We start from the raw sequence: 22175 nt of genomic DNA, 5'->3' as shown, positions 1-22175 counted from the left end.
AGTTTTTACACAGCTATTGGAAGAGATAATTTGAGAATACGGTTTGTATGCACGGTAATGGTTAGGAATGGTTATGATATTTTTCGCTTCATAGATGTGTATATATCCAGCCATGGTTGGTGTCCGGCCATTAGCGAGCATGCAATTATGTCCCTCTGGCTGGGAGTCGAGCTTGTCACCGTTCCGAGAGATAGGAGCAACGTGTGAACAACGTCCAACCAACTCAAAGCCAGACATAATTACGGTCACGCTAACTGCAGTTAACCTTAATCATTCGTTATCTTGCAAAGAAATTTGTTTCCTTTCATATTATTATTTTTTTACAAAAAACTACAAAATTACACAACAATCTTAAAATAATATTTTTGTCCATTTAACGATAATTTATCTTATGAGACAACGATGATAACCAACTCACTTATAGAAAGCAAATTACACAAATTCGGAAGTGAATATTCAGTGATACATGTGTTTTTTTGTTTATCCCTACCACATCACACCAAAATGTAGCAAACTTATTTTAAAACAGAAAATATATTAATATCTGAGGGTTTTACCATAGTTTGCCTTTCAAACTGCAGGCATTGGACTGAATATAACATGATTGATCTACTTGTTCAACATATACGGCGTCGAGCCGAATGAAAATCACTTCCTTACTATATGTAAAAATACTCATGTGCACTCACTCACTCATGTGCACTCACTCACTCACTCACTCACTCACTCACTCACTCACTCACTCACTCACTCACTCACTCACTCACTCACTCACTCACTCACTCACTCACTCACTCACTCAATCATTCACCTCACTCACTCACTCACTCACTCACTCACTCACTCACTCACTCACTCACTCACTCACTCACTCACTCACTCACTCACTCACTCACTCACTCACTCACTCACTCACTCACTCACTCACTCACTCAATCACCTCAATCAATCATTCACCTCAATCACTCAATCAATCACTCACCTCACTCAATCACTCACTCATCATTCACCACACTCACTCAATCATTCACCTCACTCACTCACTCAAAAACTGATTTATTGAGTAAATGAATGAATCGCATCATAATGTCAATGATTAATCAATGATGCCTTGGTTCATTTATTCATTCATAAACTAATTGGTACACGAATTGATTGATATATTGATTATTGAGATTTTTGCTCTTTGTGTAAGTAAACACATTATTTTTTGAAGGAACGAAAAGAAGTCAGGTCATTATTTTGAATTTATTATATTGACATGGCAATAACAAAATTTACAAACTTAACAATACATACAATAATTATAGTATAAATTCAAAAACAAACCATATAAAATAAATTACAATGTAGCACGGTATTGGTAGCACTAAATACCACTGATATAACATGTGTCAGTATGCGCGGTTTACGGGGATTTAAAGATCAATGTGTAATCTTGCGATTCTGCTACGATGTCTTCTACTCGTCACTTGCTTGTCTCCTGCCGTCCACGACTTGGACTTTACCCGAAAGTGGCGTAGGTCGGCTGCGTGGTCGTCGTGCAGCATGGGCATATAGCCGACAGGTGTGCACAATTTCTGTTGTGTCTCGTAGAATGCCTTGTATCCGCCATGGAGGAGGTAAACTTCTGGGAAGTTGAGCGCCGGGTAGTTGTGTTGGTTCAGCGCGCGGTCCTGCGATCTCAAGAACCTGTACCTGAAGAAGATAAATATGAAAATATAATCACCCACATTCACATTGTGTTCATTATAAGAAATACACACTAGAAATACCAAATGAATATCGCTGATTTAGTGTGGTAATTAATTAAATACCTACATTTTAGGTCCCCGTTCGGAGGAGAATTCACAGTGGAAGATTAACACGTGGCGTTTCTCTGGCGTCACCGGCGTTTTTAGGAGCTCGTTGACCGCGTCTTTAGTGTAGAGGTTGACAGCATCCTGGATGTGGCCACCCTCATACTCGTACGGGTAGCGGCAGTCGACGACTGTCACCTTGGACAGCCGGTCGTTGTATCTGCCTGCCAGTACATTTGCCATGGTGTCCGTGCTGATGGATTTGAGGTCGCTGTGCTTGCCTGGGATTGTTGGAAGCGTGTAGTCTCGTGAGCCGTCGGCCACCAGGTCACACGTTTCGAGACGTTCCACTGCGTGGATGATGTCTTTCTCGATCGTCTGGATATCTTCGCCTCTGACCTTTTTCACAGCCGGGGAGTCGTCCACCTCGCTGTCCGCTGGACGCTTGCCAGAGAACAAACTTCTCTTGACGTCACCTGATCGGATACTTCTGTGACGTCTTCTTGATGGCAGCTTGATCTAAAAACAGACATGGGACATTGTACAACATGGTAACTCATATAGAATATTGTTTTGACAGAGTACGAGAGTAGATTGTTATTTTCGTGTGTATAAGTGGCGACTTTCGACTAAATGCTACTTCACTCAATTTAACACATATTGTAATGTCGGCCTACCGATAGTTCTGCGCTGGATCCAATTCCCGAGTCCAAAGACTCGTTGACCGTCTGGCATGGTGTTAACATAGCCGCGATCTCGTCCCACGGTGACCCGAATGTGACGTCACTCACTGGAGAGTCTTCGAATAGTCGAGTTCTGAAAATAGATGAATACATTATTATTATTATTATTATTGAGTCAGTGGTTTATAATAACCTTAATATACATATATATATTATACATATATAATATTTTAGTTTTATCCCTCTCATCACACATTAACATTAAAGAAAAATGCTCTCGAGTGGTACCTGTTAAAGTAACAATACACTTACCTAATAGACATTTCTAGAATGATGTTTTAGTTTTTACACAGCTATTGGAAGAGATAATTTGAGAATACGGTTTGTATGCACGGTAATAGTTAGGAATGGTTATGATATTTTTCGCTTCATAGATGTGTATATATCCAGCCATGGTTGGTGTCCGGCCATTAGCGACCATGCAATTATGTCCCTCTGGCTGGGAGTCGAGCTTGTCACCGTTCCGAGAGATAGGAGCAACGTGTGAACAACGTCCGACCAACTCAAAGCCAGACATAATTACCGTCACGCTAACTGCAGTTAACCTTAATCATTCGTTATCTTGCAAAGAAATTTGTTTCCTTTCTTATTATTTTTTTTTACAAAAAACTACAAAATTACACAACAATCTTAAAATAATGTTTTTTGTCCATTTAACGATAATTTATCTTATGAGATAACGATGATAACCAACTCACTTATAGAAAGCAAATTACACAAATTCGGAAGTGAATATTCAGTGATACATGTGTTTTTTTGTTTATCCTTACCACATCACACCAAAATGTAGCAAACTTATTTTAAAACAGAAAATATATTAATCTCTGAGGGTTTTACCATAGTTTGCCTTTCAAACTGCAGGCATTGGACTGAATTCAAAGAATATAACATGATTGATCTACTTGTTCAACATATACGGCGTCGAGCCGAATGAAAATCACTTCCTTACTATATGTAAAAATACTCATGTGCACTCACTCACTCACTCACTCACTCACTCACTCACTCACTCAATCAATCACTCACTCACTCACTCACTCACTCAATCAATCAATCAATCACTCACTCACTCACTCACTCACTCACTCACTCACTCACTCACTCACTCACTCACTCACTCACTCACTCACTCACTCACTCACTCACTCACTCACTCACTCACTCACTCACTCACTCACTCACTCAATAATTCACCTCAATCACTCACCTCACTCAATCACTCACTCAATCATTCACCACACTCACTCAATCATTCACCTCACTCACTCACTCAAGAACTGATTTATTGAGTAAATGAATGAATCGCATCATAATGTCAATTATTAATCAATGATGCCTTGGTTCATTTATTCATTCATAAACTAATTGGTACACGAATTGATTGATATATTGATTATTGAGTTTTTTTGCTCTTTGCGTAAGTAAACACATTATTTTTTGAAGGAACGAAAAGAAGTCAGGTCATTATTTTGAATTTATTATATTGACATGGCAATAACAAAATTAACAAACTTAACAATACATACAATAATTATAGTATATATTCAAAAACAAACCATATAAAATAAATTACAATGTAGCACGGTATTGGTAGCACTAAATACCACTGATATAACATGTGTCAGTATGCGCGGTTTACGGGGATTTAAAGATCAATGTGTAATCTTGCGATTCTGCTACGATGTCTTCTACTCGTCACTTGCTTGTCTCCTGCCGTCCACGACTTGGACTTTACCCGAAAGTGACGTAGGTCGGCTGCGTGGTCGTCGTGCAGCATGGGCATATAGCCGACAGGTGTGCACAATTTCTGTTGTGTCTCGTAGAATGCCTTGTATCCGCCATGGAGGAGGTAAACTTCTGGGAAGTTGAGCGCCGGGTAGTTGTGTTGGTTCAGCGCGCGGTCCTGCGATCTCAAGAACCTGTACCTGAAGAAGATAAATATGAAAATATAATCACCCACATTCACATTGTGTTCATTATAAGAAATACACACTAGAAATACCAAATGAATATCGCTGATTTAGTGTGGTAATTAATTAAATACCTGCATTTTAGGTCCCCGTTCGGAGGAGAATTCACAGTGGAAGATTAACACGTGGCGTTTCTCTGGCGTCACCGGCGTTTTTAGGAGCTCGTTGACCGCGTCTTTAGTGTAGAGGTTGACAGCATCCTGGATGTGGCCGCCCTCATACTCGTACGGGTAGCGGCAGTCGACGACTGTCACCTTGGACAGCCGGTCGTTGTATCTGCCTGCCAGTACATTTGCCTATGGTGTCCGTGCTGATGGATTTGAGGTCGCTGTGCTTGCCTGGGATTGTTGGAAGCGTGTAGTCTCGTGAGCCGTCGGCCACCAGGTCACACGTTTCGAGACGTTCCACTGCGTGGATGATGTCTTTCTCGATCGTCTGGATATCTTCGCCTCTGACCTTTTTCACAGCCGGGGAGTCGTCCACCTCGCTGTCCGCTGGACGCTTGCCAGAGAACAAACTTCTCTTGACGTCACCTGATCGGATACTTCTGTGACGTCTTCTTGATGGCAGCTTGATCTAAAAACAGACATGGGACATTGTACAACATGGTAACTCATATAGAATATTGTTTTGACAGAGTACGAGAGTAGATTGTTATTTTCGTGTGTATAAGTGGCGACTTTCGACTAAATGCTACTTCACTCAATTTAACACATATTGTAATGTCGGCCTACCGATAGTTCTGCGCTGGATCCAATTCCCGAGTCCAAAGACTCGTTGACCGTCTGGCATGGTGTTAACATAGCCGCGATCTCGTCCCACGGTGACCCGGATGTGACGTCACTCACTGGAGAGTCTTCGAATAGTCGAGTTCTGAAAATAGATGAATACATTATTATTATTATTATTATTGAGTCAGTGGTTTATAATAACCTTAATATACATATATATATTATACATATATATATTTTAGTTTTATCCCTCTCATCACACATTAACATTAAAGAAAAATGCTCTCGAGTGGTACCTGTTAAAGTAACAATACACTTACCTAATAGACATTTCTAGAATGATTTTTAGTTTTTACACAGCTATTGGAAGAGATAATTTGAGAATACGGTTTGTATGCACGGTAATGGTTAGGAATGGTTATGATATTTTTCGCTTCATAGATGTGTATATATCCAGCCATGGTTGGTGTCCGGCCATTAGCGACCATGCAATTATGTCCCTCTGGCTGGGAGTCGAGCTTGTCACCGTTCCGAGAGATAGGAGCAACGTGTGAACAACGTCCGACCAACTCAAAGCCAGACATAATTACCGTCACGCTAACTGCAGTTAACCTTAATCATTCGTTATCTTGCAAAGAAATTTGTTTCCTTTCATATTATTATTTTTTTACAAAAAACTACAAAATTACACAACAATCTTAAAATAATGTTTTTTGTCCATTTAACGATAATTTATCTTATGAGACAACGATGATAACCAACTCACTTATAGAAAGCAAATTACACAAATTCGGAAGTGAATATTCAGTGATACATGTGTTTTTTTTGTTTATCCTTACCACATCACACCAAAATGTAGCAAACTTATTTTAAAACAGAAAATATATTAATCTCTGAGGGTTTTACCATAGTTTGCCTTTCAAACTGCAGGCATTGGACTGAATTCAAAGAATATAACATGATTGATCTACTTGTTCAACATATACGGCGTCGAGCCGAATGAAAAATCACTTCCTTACTATATGTAAAAATACTCATGTGCACTCACTCACTCACTCACTCACTCACTCACTCACTCACTCACTCACTCACTCACTCACTCACTCACTCACTCACTCACTCACACTCACTCACTCACTCACTCACTCATCACTCACTCACTCACTCACTCACTCACTCACTCACTCACTCACTCACTCACTCACTCACTCACTCACTCACTCACTCACTCACTCACTCACTCACTCACTCACTCACTCACTCACTCACTCACTCACTCACTCACTCAATCAATCAATCAATCAATCAATCAATCACCTCAATCAATCATTCACCTCAATCACTCAATCAATCACTCACCTCACTCAATCACTCACTCATCATTCACCACACTCACTAAATCATTCACCTCACTCACTCACTCAAGAACTGATTTATTGAGTAAATGAATGAATCGCATCATAATGTCAATGATTAATCAATGATGCCTTGGTTCATTTATTCATTCATAAACTAATTGGTACACGAATTGATTGATATATTGATTATTGAGTTTTTTTGCTCTTTGCGTAAGTAAACACATTATTTTTTGAAGGAACGAAAAGAAGTCAGGTCATTATTTTGAATTTATTATATTGACATGGCAATAACAAAATTAACAAACTTAACAATACATACAATAATTATAGTATAAATTCAAAAACAAACCATATAAAATAAATTACAATGTAGCACGGTATTGGTAGCACTAAATACCACTGATATCACATGTGTCAGTATGCGCGGTTTACGGGGATTTAAAGATCAATGTGTAATCTTGCGATTCTGCTACGATATCTTCTACTCGTCACTTGCTTGTCTCCTGCCGTCCACGACTTGGACTTTACCCGAAAGTGACGTAGGTCGGCTGCGTGGTCGTCGTGCAGCATGGGCATATAGCCGACAGGTGTGCACAATTTCTGTTGTGTCTCGTAGAATGCCTTGTATCCGCCATGGAGGAGGTAAACTTCTGGGAAGTTGAGCGCCGGGTAGTTGTGTTGGTTCAGCGCGCGGTCCTGCGATCTCAAGAACCTGTACCTGAAGAAGATAAATATGAAAATATAATCACCCACATTCACATTGTGTTCATTATAAGAAATACACACTAGAAATACCAAATGAATATCGCTGATTTAGTGTGGTAATTAATTAAATACCTACATTTTAGGTCCCCGTTCGGAGGAGAATTCACAGTGGAAGATTAACACGTGGCGTTTCACACGTGGCGTTTCTCTGGCGTCACCGGCGTTTTTAGGAGCTCGTTGACCGCGTCTTTAGTGTAGAGGTTGACAGCATCCTGGATGTGGCCGCCCTCATACTCGTACGGGTAGCGGCAGTCGACGACTGTCACCTTGGACAGCCGGTCGTTGTATCTGCCTGCCAGTACATTTGCCATGGTGTCCGTGCTGATGGATTTGAGGTCGCTGTGCTTGCCTGGGATTGTTGGAAGCGTGTAGTCTCGTGAGCCGTCGGCCACCAGGTCACACGTTTCGAGACGTTCCACTGCGTGGATGATGTCTTTCTCGATCGTCTGGATATCTTCGCCTCTGACCTTTTTCACAGCCGGGGAGTCGTCCACCTCGCTGTCCGCTGGACGCTTGCCAGAGAACAAACTTCTCTTGACGTCACCTGATCGGATACTTCTGTGACGTCTTCTTGATGGCAGCTTGATCTAAAAACAGACATGGGACATTGTACAACATGGTAACTCATATAGAATATTGTTTTGACAGAGTACGAGAGTAGATTGTTATTTTTCGTAGTGTATAAGTGGCGACTTTCGACTAAATGCTACTTCACTCAATTTAACACATATTGTAATGTCGGCCTACCGATAGTTCTGCGCTGGATCCAATTCCCGAGTCCAAAGACTCGTTGACCGTCTGGCATGGTGTTAACATAGCCGCGATCTCGTCCCACGGTGACCCGGATGTGACGTCACTCACTGGAGAGTCTTCGAATAGTCGAGTTCTGAAAATAGATGAATACATTATTATTATTATTATTATTATTATTGAGTCAGTGGTTTATAATAACCTTATTATACATATATAATATTTTAGTTTTATCCCTCTCATCACACATAACATTCAAGAAAAATGCTCTCGAGTGGTACCTGTTAAAGTAACAATACACTTACCTAATAGACATTTCTAGAATGATTTTTAGTTTTTACACAGCTATTGGAAGAGATAATTTGAGAATACGGTTTGTATGCACGGTAATGGTTAGGAATGGTTATGATATTTTTCGCTTCATAGATGTGTATATATCCAGCCATGGTTGGTGTCCGGCCATTAGCGACCATGCAATTATGTCCCTCTGGCTGGGAGTCGAGCTTGTCACCGTTCCGAGAGATAGGAGCAACGTGTGAACAACGTCCGACCAACTCAAAGCCAGACATAATTACCGTCACGCTAACTGCAGTTAACCTTAATCATTCGTTATCTTGCAAAGAAATTTGTTTCCTTTCATATTATTATTTTTTTACAAAAAACTACAAAATTACACAACAATCTTAAAATAATGTTTTTTGTCCATTTAACGATAATTTATCTTATGAGACAACGATGATAACCAACTCACTTATAGAAAGCAAATTACACAAATTCGGAAGTGAATATTCAGTGATACATGTGTTTTTTTGTTTATCCTTACCACATCACACCAAAATGTAGCAAACTTATTTTAAAACAGAAAATATATTAATCTCTGAGGGTTTAACCATATTTTGCCTTTCAAACTGCAGGCATTGGACTGAATTCAAAGAATATAACATGATTGATCTACTTGTTCAACATATACGGCGTCGAGCCGAATGAAAATCACTTCCTTACTATATGTAAAAATACTCATGTGCACTCACTCACTCATGTGCACTCACTCACTCACTCACTCACTCACTCACTCACTCACTCACTCACTCACTCACTCACTCACTCACTCACTCACTCACTCACTCACTCACTCACTCACTCACTCACTCACTCACTCACTCACTCACTCACTCACTCACTCACTCACTCACTCACTCACTCACTCACTCACTCACTCACTCACTCACTCACTCACTCACTCACTCACTCACTCAATCACTCAATCAATCAATCAATCAATCACCTCACTCAATCATTCACCTCAATCACTCAATCAATCACTCACCTCACTCAATCACTCACTCATCATTCACCACACTCACTAAATCATTCACCTACACTCACTCACTCAAGAACTGATTTATTGAGTAAATGAATGAATCGCATCATAATGTCAATGATTAATCAATGATGCCTTGGTTCATTTATTCATTCATAAACTAATTGGTACACGAATTGATTGATATATTGATTATTGAGTTTTTTTGCTCTTTGCGTAAGTAAACACATTATTTTTTGAAGGAACGAAAAGAAGTCAGGTCATTATTTTGAATTTATTATATTGACATGGCAATAACAAAATTAACAAACTTAACAATACATACAATAATTATAGTATAAATTCAAAAACAAACCATATAAAATAAATTACAATGTAGCACGGTATTGGTAGCACTAAATACCACTGATATCACATGTGTCAGTATGCGCGGTTTACGGGGATTTAAAGATCAATGTGTAATCTTGCGATTCTGCTACGATATCTTCTACTCGTCACTTGCTTGTCTCCTGCCGTCCACGACTTGGACTTTACCCGAAAGTGACGTAGGTCGGCTGCGTGGTCGTCGTGCAGCATGGGCATATAGCCGACAGGTGTGCACAATTTCTGTTGTGTCTCGTAGAATGCCTTGTATCCGCCATGGAGGAGGTAAACTTCTGGGAAGTTGAGCGCCGGGTAGTTGTGTTGGTTCAGCGCGCGGTCCTGCGATCTCAAGAACCTGTACCTGAAGAAGATAAATATGAAAATATAATCACCCACATTCACATTGTGTTCATTATAAGAAATACACACTAGAAATACCAAATGAATATCGCTGATTTAGTGTGGTAATTAATTAAATACCTACATTTTAGGTCCCCGTTCGGAGGAGAATTCACAGTGGAAGATTAACACGTGGCGTTTCTCTGGCGTCACCGGCGTTTTTAGGAGCTCGTTGACCGCGTCTTTAGTGTAGAGGTTGACAGCATCCTGGATGTGGCCGCCCTCATACTCGTACGGGTAGCGGCAGTCGACGACTGTCACCTTGGACAGCCGGTCGTTGTATCTGCCTGCCAGTACATTTGCCATGGTGTCCGTGCTGATGGATTTGAGGTCGCTGTGCTTGCCTGGGATTGTTGGAAGCGTGTAGTCTCGTGAGCCGTCGGCCACCAGGTCACACGTTTCGAGACGTTCCACTGCGTGGATGATGTCTTTCTCGATCGTCTGGATATCTTCGCCTCTGACCTTTTTCACAGCCGGGGAGTCGTCCACCTCGCTGTCCGCTGGACGCTTGCCAGAGAACAAACTTCTCTTGACGTCACCTGATCGGATACTTCTGTGACGTCTTCTTGATGGCAGCTTGATCTAAAAACAGACATGGGACATTGTACAACATGGTAACTCATATAGAATATTGTTTTGACAGAGTACGAGAGTAGATTGTTATTTTTTTATTATTGTTAAGTGGCGACTTTCGACTAAATGCTACTTCACTCAATTTAACACATATTGTAATGTCGGCCTACCGATAGTTCTGCGCTGGATCCAATTCCCGAGTCCAAAGACTCGTTGACCGTCTGGCATGGTGTTAACATAGCCGCGATCTCGTCCCACGGTGACCCGGATGTGACGTCACTCACTGGAGAGTCTTCGAATAGTCGAGTTCTGAAAATAGATGAATACATTATTATTATTAATATTATTATTGAGTCAGTGGTTTATAATAACCTTAATATACATATATATATTATACATATATAATATTTTAGTTTTATCCCTCTCATCACACATTAACATTAAAGAAAAATGCTCTCGAGTGGTACCTGTTAAAGTAACAATACACTTACCTAATAGACATTTCTAGAATGAATTTTAGTTTTTACACAGCTATTGGAAGAGATAATTTGAGAATACGGTTTGTATGCACGGTAATGGTTAGGAATGGTTATGATATTTTTCGCTTCATAGATGTGTATATATCCAGCCATGGTTGGTGTCCGGCCATTAGCGAGCATGCAATTATGTCCCTCTGGCTGGGAGTCGAGCTTGTCACCGTTCCGAGAGATAGGAGCAACGTGTGAACAACGTCCGACCAACTCAAAGCCAGACATAATTACCGTCACGCTAACTGCAGTTAACCTTAATCATTCGTTATCTTGCAAAGAAATTTGTTTCCTTTCATATTATTATTTTTTTACAAAAAACTACAAAATTACACAACAATCTTAAAATAATGTTTTTTGTCCATTTAACGATAATTTATCTTATGAGACAACGATGATAACCAACTCACTTATAGAAAGCAAATTCGGAAGTGAATATTCAGTGATACATGTGTTTTTTTGTTTATCCTTACCACATCACACCAAAATGTAGCAAACTTATTTTAAAACAGAAAATATATTAATCTCTGAGGGTTTTACCATAGTTTGCCTTTCAAACTGCAGGCATTGGACTGAATTCAAAGAATATAACATGATTGATCTACTTGTTCAACATATACGGCGTCGAGCCGAATGAAAATCACTTCCTTACTATATGTAAAAATACTCATGTGCACTCACTCACTCACTCACTCACTCACTCACTCACTCACTCACTCACTCACTCACTCACTCACTCACTCACTCACTCACTCACTCACTCACTCACTCACTCACTCACTCACTCACTCACTCACTCACTCACTCACTCACTCACTCACTCACTCACTCACTCACTCACTCACTCACTCACTCAATCATTCACCTCAATCACTCAATCAATCACTCAATCACTCAATCACTCAATCAATCACCTCACTCAATCATTCACCTCAATCACTCAATCAATCACTCACCTCACTCAATCACTCACTCAATCATTCACCACACTCACTCAATCATTCACCTCACTCACTCACTCAAGAACTGATTTATTGAGTAAATGAATGAATCGCATCATAATGTCAATGATTAATCAATGATGCCTTGGTTCATTTATTCATTCATAAACTAATTGGTACACGAATTGATTGATATATTGATTATTGAGTTTTTGTGCTCTTTGCGTAAGTAAACACATTATTTTTTGAAGGAACGAAAAGAAGTCAGGTCATTATTTTGAATTTATTATATTGACATGGCAATAACAAAATTAACAAACTTAACAATACATACAATAATTATAGTATAAATTCAAAAACAAACCATATAAAATAAATTACAATGTAGCACGGTATTGGTAGCACTAAATACCACTGATATCACATGTGTCAGTATGCGCGGTTTACGGGGATTTAAAGATCAATGTGTAATCTTGCGATTCTGCTACGATATCTTCTACTCGTCACTTGCTTGTCTCCTGCCGTCCACGACTTGGACTTTACCCGAAAGTGACGTAGGTCGGCTGCGTGGTCGTCGTGCAGCATGGGCATATAGCCGACAGGTGTGCACAATTTCTGTTGTGTCTCGTAGAATGCCTTGTATCCGCCATGGAGGAGGTAAACTTCTGGGAAGTTGAGCGCCGGGTAGTTGTGTTGGTTCAGCGCGCGGTCCTGCGATCTCAAGAACCTGTACCTGAAGAAGATAAATATGAAAATATAATCACCCACATTCACATTGTGTTCATTATAAGAAATACACACTAGAAATACCAAATGAATATCGCTGATTTAGTGTGGTAATTAATTAAATACCTACATTTTAGGTCCCCGTTCGGAGGAGAATTCACAGTGGAAGATTAACACGTGGCGTTTCTCTGGCGTCACCGGCGTTTTTAGGAGCTCGTTGACCGCGTCTTTAGTGTAGAGGTTGACAGCATCCTGGATGTGGCCGCCCTCATACTCGTACGGGTAGCGGCAGTCGACGACTGTCACCTTGGACAGCCGGTCGTTGTATCTGCCTGCCAGTACATTTGCCATGGTGTCCGTGCTGATGGATTTGAGGTCGCTGTGCTTGCCTGGGATTGTTGGAAGCGTGTAGTCTCGTGAGCCGTCGGCCACCAGGTCACACGTTTCGAGACGTTCCACTGCGTGGATGATGTCTTTCTCGATCGTCTGGATATCTTCGCCTCTGACCTTTTTCACAGCCGGGGAGTCGTCCACCTCGCTGTCCGCTGGACGCTTGCCAGAGAACAAACTTCTCTTGACGTCACCTGATCGGATACTTCTGTGACGTCTTCTTGATGGCAGCTTGATCTAAAAACAGACATGGGACATTGTACAACATGGTAACTCATATAGAATATTGTTTTGACAGAGTACGAGAGTAGATTGTTATTTTTTTATTATTGTTAAGTGGCGACTTTCGACTAAATGCTACTTCACTCAATTTAACACATATTGTAATGTCGGCCTACTGCGCTGGATCCAATTCCCGAGTCCAAAGACTCGTTGACCGTCTGGCATGGTGTTAACATAGCCGCGATCTCGTCCCACGGTGACCCGGATGTGACGTCACTCACTGGAGAGTCTTCGAATAGTCGAGTTCTGAAAATAGATGAATACATTATTATTATTAATATTATTATTGAGTCAGTGGTTTATAATAACCTTAATATACATATATATATTATACATATATAATATTTTAGTTTTATCCCTCTCATCACACATTAACATTAAAGAAAAATGCTCTCGAGTGGTACCTGTTAAAGTAACAATACACTTACCTAATAGACATTTCTAGAATGAATTTTAGTTTTTACACAGCTATTGGAAGAGATAATTTGAGAATACGGTTTGTATGCACGGTAATGGTTAGGAATGGTTATGATATTTTTCGCTTCATAGATGTGTATATATCCAGCCATGGTTGGTGTCCGGCCATTAGCGAGCATGCAATTATGTCCCTCTGGCTGGGAGTCGAGCTTGTCACCGTTCCGAGAGATAGGAGCAACGTGTGAACAACGTCCGACCAACTCAAAGCCAGACATAATTACCGTCACGCTAACTGCAGTTAACCTTAATCATTCGTTATCTTGCAAAGAAATTTGTTTCCTTTCATATTATTATTTTTTTACAAAATTACACAACAATCTTAAAATAATGTTTTTTGTCCATTTAACGATAATTTATCTTATGAGACAACGATGATAACCAACTCACTTATAGAAAGCAAGTTACACAAATTCGGAAGTGAATATTCAGTGATACATGTGTTTTTTTGTTTATCCTTACAACATCACACCAAAATGTAGCAAACTTATTTTAAAACAGAAAATATATTAATCTCTGAGGGTTTAACCATAGTTTGCCTTTCAAACTGCAGGCATTGGACTGAATTCAATGAATATAACATGATTGATCTACTTGTTCAACATATACGGCGTCGAGCCGAATGAAAATCACTTCCTTACTATATGTAAAAATACTCATGTGCACTCACTCACTCAATCACTCACTCACTCAATCACTCACTCACTCACTCACTCACTCACTCACTCACTCACTCACTCACTCACTCACTCACTCACTCACTCACTCACTCACTCACTCACTCACTCACTCACTCAATCACTCACTCACTCACTCACTCACTCACTCACTCACTCACTCACTCACTCACTCACTCACTCACTCACTCACTCACTCACTCAATCACCTCACTCAATCATTCACCTCAATCACTCAATCATTCACCTCAATCACTCAATCAATCACTCACTCACTCACTCACTCACTCACTCACTCACTCAATCACTCAATCAATCACCTCACTCAATCATTCACCTCAATCACTCAATCAATCACTCACCTCACTCAATCACTCACTCAATCATTCACCACACTCACTCAATCATTCACCTCACTCACTCACTCAAGAACTGATTTATTGAGTAAATGAATGAATCGCATCATAATGTCAATGATTAATCAATGATGCCTTGGTTCATTTATTCATTCATAAACTAATTGGTACACGAATTGATTGATATATTGATTATTGAGTTTTTTTGCTCTTTGCTTAAGTAAACACATTATTTTTTGAAGGAACGAAAAGAAGTCAGGTCATTATTTTGAATTTATTATATTGACATGGCAATAACAAAATTAACAAACTTAACAATACATACAATAATTATAGTATAAATTCAAAAACAAACCATATAAAATAAATTACAATGTAGCACGGTATTGGTAGCACTAAATACCACTGATATCACATGTGTCAGTATGCGCGGTTTACGGGGATTTAAAGATCAATGTGTAATCTTGCGATTCTGCTACGATATCTTCTACTCGTCACTTGCTTGTCTCCTGCCGTCCACGACTTGGACTTTACCCGAAAGTGACGTAGGTCGGCTGCGTGGTCGTCGTGCAGCATGGGCATATAGCCGACAGGTGTGCACAATTTCTGTTGTGTCTCGTAGAATGCCTTGTATCCGCCATGGAGGAGGTAAACTTCTGGGAAGTTGAGCGCCGGGTAGTTGTGTTGGTTCAGCGCGCGGTCCTGCGATCTCAAGAACCTGTACCTGAAGAAGATAAATATGAAAATATAATCACCCACATTCACATTGTGTTCATTATAAGAAATACACACTAGAAATACCAAATGAATATCGCTGATTTAGTGTGGTAATTAATTAAATACCTACATTTTAGGTCCCCGTTCGGAGGAGAATTCACAGTGGAAGATTAACACGTGGCGTTTCTCTGGCGTCACCGGCGTTTTTAGGAGCTCGTTGACCGCGTCTTTAGTGTAGAGGTTGACAGCATCCTGGATGTGGCCGCCCTCATACTCGTACGGGTAGCGGCAGTCGACGACTGTCACCTTGGACAGCCGGTCGTTGTATCTGCCTGCCAGTACATTTGCCATGGTGTCCGTGCTGATGGATTTGAGGTCGCTGTGCTTGCCTGGGATTGTTGGAAGCGTGTAGTCTCGTGAGCCGTCGGCCACCAGGTCACACGTTTCGAGACGTTCCACTGCGTGGATGATGTCTTTCTCGATCGTCTGGATATCTTCGCCTCTGACCTTTTTCACAGCCGGGGAGTCGTCCACCTCGCTGTCCGCTGGACGCTTGCCAGAGAACAAACTTCTCTTGACGTCACCTGATCGGATACTTCTGTGACGTCTTCTTGATGGCAGCTTGATCTAAAAACAGACATGGGACATTGTACAACATGGTAACTCATATAGAATATTGTTTTGACAGAGTACGAGAGTAGATTGTTATTTTTTTATTATTGTTAAGTGGCGACTTTCGACTAAATGCTACTTCACTCAATTTAACACATATTGTAATGTCGGCCTACCGATAGTTCTGCGCTGGATCCAATTCCCGAGTCCAAAGACTCGTTGACCGTCTGGCATGGTGTTAACATAGCCGCGATCTCGTCCCACGGTGACCCGGATGTGACGTCACTCACTGGAGAGTCTTCGAATAGTCGAGTTCTGAAAATAGATGAATACATTATTATTATTAATATTATTATTGAGTCAGTGGTTTATAATAACCTTAATATACATATATATATTATACATATATAATATTTTAGTTTTATCCCTCTCATCACACATTAACATTAAAGAAAAATGCTCTCGAGTGGTACCTGTTAAAGTAACAATACACTTACCTAATAGACATTTCTAGAATGAATTTTAGTTTTTACACAGCTATTGGAAGAGATAATTTGAGAATACGGTTTGTATGCACGGTAATGGTTAGGAATGGTTATGATATTTTTCGCTTCATAGATGTGTATATATCCAGCCATGGTTGGTGTCCGGCCATTAGCGAGCATGCAATTATGTCCCTCTGGCTGGGAGTCGAGCTTGTCAACGTTCCGAGAGATAGGAGCACTCACTCACTCACTCACTCACTCACTCACTCACTCACTCACTCACTCACTCACTCACTCACTCACTCACTCACTCACTCACTCACTCACTCACTCACTCACTCACTCACTCACTCACTCAATCACCTCACTCAATCATTCACCTCAATCACTCAATCAATCACCTCACTCAATCATTCACCTCAATCACTCAATCATTCACCTCAATCACTCAATCAATCACTCACCTCACTCACTCAATCATTCACCACACTCACTCAATCATTCACCTCACTCACTCACTCAAGAACTGATTTATTGAGTAAATGAATGAATCGCATCATAATGTCAATGATTAATCAATGATGCCTTGGTTCATTTATTCATTCATAAACTAATTGGTACACGAATTGATTGATATATTGATTATTGAGTTTTTTTGCTCTTTGCGTAAGTAAACACATTATTTTTTGAAGGAACGAAAAGAAGTCAGGTCATTATTTTGAATTTATTATATTGACATGGCAATAACAAAATTAACAAACTTAACAATACATACAATAATTATAGTATAAATTCAAAAACAAACCATATGAAATAAATTACAATGTAGCACGGTATTGGTAGCACTAAATACCACTGATATCACATGTGTCAGTATGCGCGGTTTACGGGGATTTAAAGATCAATGTGTAATCTTGCGATTCTGCTACGATATCTTCTACTCTTCACTTGCTTGTCTCCTGCCGTCCACGACTTGGACTTTACCCGAAAGTGACGTAGGTCGGCTGCGTGGTCGTCGTGCAGCATGGGCATATAGCCGACAGGTGTGCACAATTTCTGTTGTGTCTCGTAGAATGCCTTGTATCCGCCATGGAGGAGGTAAACTTCTGGGAAGTTGAGCGCCGGGTAGTTGTGTTGGTTCAGCGCGCGGTCCTGCGATCTCAAGAACCTGTACCTGAAGAAGATACATATGAAAATATAATCACCCACATTCACATTGTGTTCATTATAAGAAATACACACTAGAAATACCAAATGAATATCGCTGATTTAGTGTGGTAATTAATTAAATACCTACATTTTAGGTCCCCGTTCGGAGGAGAATTCACAGTGGAAGATTAACACGTGGCGTTTCTCTGGCGTCACCGGCGTTTTTAGGAGCTCGTTGACCGCGTCTTTAGTGTAGAGGTTGACAGCATCCTGGATGTGGCCGCCCTCATACTCGTACGGGTAGCGGCAGTCGACGACTGTCACCTTGGACAGCCGGTCGTTGTATCTGCCTGCCAGTACATTTGCCATGGTGTCCGTGCTGATGGATTTGAGGTCGCTGTGCTTGCCTGGGATTGTTGGAAGCGTGTAGTCTCGTGAGCCGTCGGCCACCAGGTCACACGTTTCGAGACGTTCCACTGCGTGGATGATGTCTTTCTCGATCGTCTGGATATCTTCGCCTCTGACCTTTTTCACAGCCGGGGAGTCGTCCACCTCGCTGTCCGCTGGACGCTTGCCAGAGAACAAACTTCTCTTGACGTCACCTGATCTGATACTTCTGTGACGTCTTCTTGATGGCAGCTTGATCTAAAAACAGACATGGGACATTGTACAACATGGTAACTCATATAGAATATTGTTTTGACAGAGTACGAGAGTAGATTGTTATTTTCGTGTGTATAAGTGGCGACTTTCGACTAAATGCTACTTCACTCAATTTAACACATATTGTAATGTCGGCCTACCGATAGTTCTGCGCTGGATCCAATTCCCGAGTCCAAAGACTCGTTGACCGTCTGGCATGGTGTTAACATAGCCGCGATCTCGTCCCACGGTGACCCGGATGTGACGTCACTCACTGGAGAGTCTTCGAATAGTCGAGTTCTGAAAATAGATGAATACATTATTATTATTAATATTATTATTGAGTCAGTGGTTTATAATAACCTTAATATACATATATATATTATACATATATAATATTTTAGTTTTATCCCTCTCATCACACATTAACATTAAAGAAAAATGCTCTCGAGTGGTACCTGTTAAAGTAACAATACACTTACCTAATAGACATTTCTAGAATGAATTTTAGTTTTTACACAGCTATTGGAAGAGCTAATTTGAGAATACGGTTTGTATGCACGGTAATGGTTAGGAATGGTTATGATATTTTTCGCTTCATAGATGTGTATATATCCAGCCATGGTTGGTGTCCGGCCATTAGCGAGCATGCAATTATGCCCCTCTGGCTGGGAGTCGAGCTTGTCACCGTTCCGAGAGATAGGAGCAACGTGTGAACAACGTCCGACCAACTCAAAGCCAGACATAATTACCGTCACGCTAACTGCAGTTAACCTTAATCATTCGTTATCTTGCAAAGAAATTTGTTTCCTTTCATATTATTATTTTTTTACAAAAAACTACAAAATTACACAACAATCTTAAAATAATGTTTTTTGTCCATTTAACGATAATTTATCTTATGAGACAACGATGATAACCAACTCACTTATAGAAAGCAAATTACACAAATTCGGAAGTGAATATTCAGTGATACATGTGTTTTTTTGTTTATCCTTACCACATCACACCAAAATGTAGCAAACTTATTTTAAAACAGAAAATATATTAATCTCTGAGGGTTTTACCATAGTTTGCCTTTCAAACTGCAGGCATTGGACTGAATTCAAAGAATATAACATGATTGATCTACTTGTTCAACATATACGGCGTCGAGCCGAATGAAAATCACTTCCTTACTATATGTAAAAATACTCATGTGCACTCACTCACTCACTCACTCACTCACTCACTCACTCACTCACTCACTCACTCACTCACTCACTCACTCACTCACTCACTCACTCACTCACTCACTCACTCACTCACTCACTCACTCACTCACTCACTCACTCACTCACTCACTCACTCACTCAATCACCTCACTCAATCATTCACCTCAATCACTCAATCAATCACCTCACTCAATCATTCACCTCAATCACTCAATCATTCACCTCAATCACTCAATCAATCACTCACCTCACTCACTCAATCATTCACCACACTCACTCAATCATTCACCTCACTCACTCACTCAAGAACTGATTTATTGAGTAAATGAATGAATCGCATCATAATGTCAATGATTAATCAATGATGCCTTGGTTCATTTATTCATTCATAAACTAATTGGTACACGAATTGATTGATATATTGATTATTGAGTTTTTTTGCTCTTTGCGTAAGCAAACACATTATTTTTTGAAGGAACGAAAAGAAGTCAGGTCATTATTTTGAATTTATTATATTGACATGGCAATAACAAACTTAACAATACATACAATAATTATAGTATAAATTCAAAAACAAACCATATAAAATAAATTACAATGTAGCACGGTATTGGTAGCACTAAATACCACTGATATCACATGTGTCAGTATGCGCGGTTTACGGGGATTTAAAGATCAATGTGTAATCTTGCGATTCTGCTACGATATCTTCTACTCGTCACTTGCTTGTCTCCTGCCGTCCACGACTTGGACTTTACCCGAAAGTGACGTAGGTCGGCTGCGTGGTCGTCGTGCAGCATGGGCATATAGCCGACAGGTGTGCACAATTTCTGTTGTGTCTCGTAGAATGCATTGTATCCGCCATGGAGGAGGTAAACTTCTGGGAAGTTGAGCGCCGGGTAGTTGTGTTGGTTCAGCGCGCGGTCCTGCGATCTCAAGAACCTGTACCTGAAGAAGATACATATGAAAATATAATCACCCACATTCACATTGTGTTCATTATAAGAAATACACACTAGAAATACCAAATGAATATCGCTGATTTAGTGTAGTAATTAATTAAATACCTACATTTTAGGTCCCCGTTCGGAGGAGAATTCACAGTGGAAGATTAACACGTGGCGTTTCTCTGGCGTCACCGGCGTTTTTAGGAGCTCGTTGACCGCGTCTTTAGTGTAGAGGTTGACAGCATCCTGGATGTGGCCGCCCTCATACTCGTACGGGTAGCGGCAGTCGACGACTGTCACCTTGGACAGCCGGTCGTTGTATCTGCCTGCCAGTACATTTGCCATGGTGTCCGTGCTGATGGATTTGAGGTCGCTGTGCTTGCCTGGGATTGTTGGAAGCGTGTAGTCTCGTGAGCCGTCGGCCACCAGGTCACACGTTTCGAGACGTTCCACTGCGTGGATGATGTCTTTCTCGATCGTCTGGATATCTTCGCCTCTGACCTTTTTCACAGCCGGGGAGTCGTCCACCTCGCTGTCCGCTGGACGCTTGCCAGAGAACAAACTTCTCTTGACGTCACCTGATCTGATACTTCTGTGACGTCTTCTTGATGGCAGCTTGATCTAAAAACAGACATGGGACATTGTACAACATGGTAACTCATATAGAATATTGTTTTGACAGAGTACGAGAGTAGATTGTTATTTTCGTGTGTTTAAGTGGCGACTTTCGACTAAATGCTACTTCACTCAATTTAACACATATTGTAATGTCGGCCTACCGATAGTTCTGCGCTGGATCCAATTCCCGAGTCCAAAGACTCGTTGACCGTCTGGCATGGTGTTAACATAGCCGCGATCTCGTCCCACGGTGACCCGGATGTGACGTCACTCACTGGAGAGTCTTCGAATAGTCGAGTTCTGAAAATAGATGAATACATTATTATTATTATTATTATTATTATTATTATTATTATTGAGTCAGTGGTTTATAATAACCTTAATATACATATATATATTATACATATATAATATTTTAGTTTAATCCCTCTCATCACACATTAACATTAAAGAAAAATGCTCTCGAGTGGTACCTGTTAAAGTAACAATACACTTACCTAATAGACATTTCTAGAATGATTTTTAGTTTTTACACAGCTATTGGAAGAGCTAATTTGAGAATACGGTTTGTATGCACGGTAATGGTTAGGAATGGTTATGATATTTTTCGCTTCATAGATGTGTATATATCCAGCCATGGTTGGTG

General features: G+C 40.4%; 6 protein-coding genes and 2 pseudogenes across 6 annotated transcripts; all 8 read right to left on the bottom strand.

Moving 5' to 3' along the window:
* Positions 1-1418: 1418 nt before the first annotated feature.
* On the bottom strand, positions 1419-2805 carry LOC128225774 (M-phase inducer phosphatase 1-like). The gene is made up of 4 exons (XM_052935673.1): positions 2795-2805; positions 2477-2615; positions 1822-2318; positions 1419-1698 (listed from the first exon to the last, which is right to left on the bottom strand). The coding sequence occupies exons 1-4, from the start codon at positions 2803-2805 to the stop codon at positions 1419-1421; spliced, it is 927 nt and encodes a 308-aa protein (XP_052791633.1).
* Positions 2806-4187: 1382 nt separating this feature from the next.
* LOC128225773 (M-phase inducer phosphatase 1-like) lies at positions 4188-5574 on the bottom strand (annotated as a pseudogene).
* Positions 5575-7039: 1465 nt separating this feature from the next.
* On the bottom strand, positions 7040-8432 carry LOC128225772 (M-phase inducer phosphatase 1-like; annotated as a pseudogene).
* A 1449-nt stretch (positions 8433-9881) lies between these two features.
* Positions 9882-11274, bottom strand: LOC128225771 (M-phase inducer phosphatase 1-like). Its single transcript, XM_052935671.1, has 4 exons — positions 11264-11274; positions 10943-11081; positions 10285-10781; positions 9882-10161 (listed from the first exon to the last, which is right to left on the bottom strand). Exons 1-4 carry the CDS (start codon positions 11272-11274, stop codon positions 9882-9884), a joined length of 927 nt encoding a protein of 308 aa, XP_052791631.1.
* A 1419-nt stretch (positions 11275-12693) lies between these two features.
* LOC128225770 (M-phase inducer phosphatase 1-like) lies at positions 12694-14077 on the bottom strand. Its single transcript, XM_052935670.1, has 4 exons — positions 14067-14077; positions 13755-13884; positions 13097-13593; positions 12694-12973 (listed from the first exon to the last, which is right to left on the bottom strand). Exons 1-4 carry the CDS (start codon positions 14075-14077, stop codon positions 12694-12696), a joined length of 918 nt encoding a protein of 305 aa, XP_052791630.1.
* A 1512-nt stretch (positions 14078-15589) lies between these two features.
* On the bottom strand, positions 15590-16982 carry LOC128225769 (M-phase inducer phosphatase 1-like). The gene is made up of 4 exons (XM_052935669.1): positions 16972-16982; positions 16651-16789; positions 15993-16489; positions 15590-15869 (listed from the first exon to the last, which is right to left on the bottom strand). Exons 1-4 carry the CDS (start codon positions 16980-16982, stop codon positions 15590-15592), a joined length of 927 nt encoding a protein of 308 aa, XP_052791629.1.
* Positions 16983-17853: 871 nt separating this feature from the next.
* LOC128225767 (M-phase inducer phosphatase 1-like) lies at positions 17854-19243 on the bottom strand. Its single transcript, XM_052935668.1, has 4 exons — positions 19233-19243; positions 18912-19050; positions 18257-18753; positions 17854-18133 (listed from the first exon to the last, which is right to left on the bottom strand). Exons 1-4 carry the CDS (start codon positions 19241-19243, stop codon positions 17854-17856), a joined length of 927 nt encoding a protein of 308 aa, XP_052791628.1.
* Positions 19244-20632: 1389 nt separating this feature from the next.
* Positions 20633-22037, bottom strand: LOC128225766 (M-phase inducer phosphatase 1-like). The gene is made up of 4 exons (XM_052935667.1): positions 22027-22037; positions 21691-21829; positions 21036-21532; positions 20633-20912 (listed from the first exon to the last, which is right to left on the bottom strand). Exons 1-4 carry the CDS (start codon positions 22035-22037, stop codon positions 20633-20635), a joined length of 927 nt encoding a protein of 308 aa, XP_052791627.1.
* Between the last annotated feature and the right edge of the window lie 138 nt (positions 22038-22175).

Source organism: Mya arenaria, chromosome 3 (genome assembly GCF_026914265.1).
Source record: "Mya arenaria isolate MELC-2E11 chromosome 3, ASM2691426v1".
NCBI classification, from domain to species: Eukaryota; Metazoa; Mollusca; class Bivalvia; order Myida; family Myidae; genus Mya; species Mya arenaria.
Note: the sequence above shows the minus strand (reverse complement) of the source record. Positions and strands in the feature narration are given on the sequence as shown.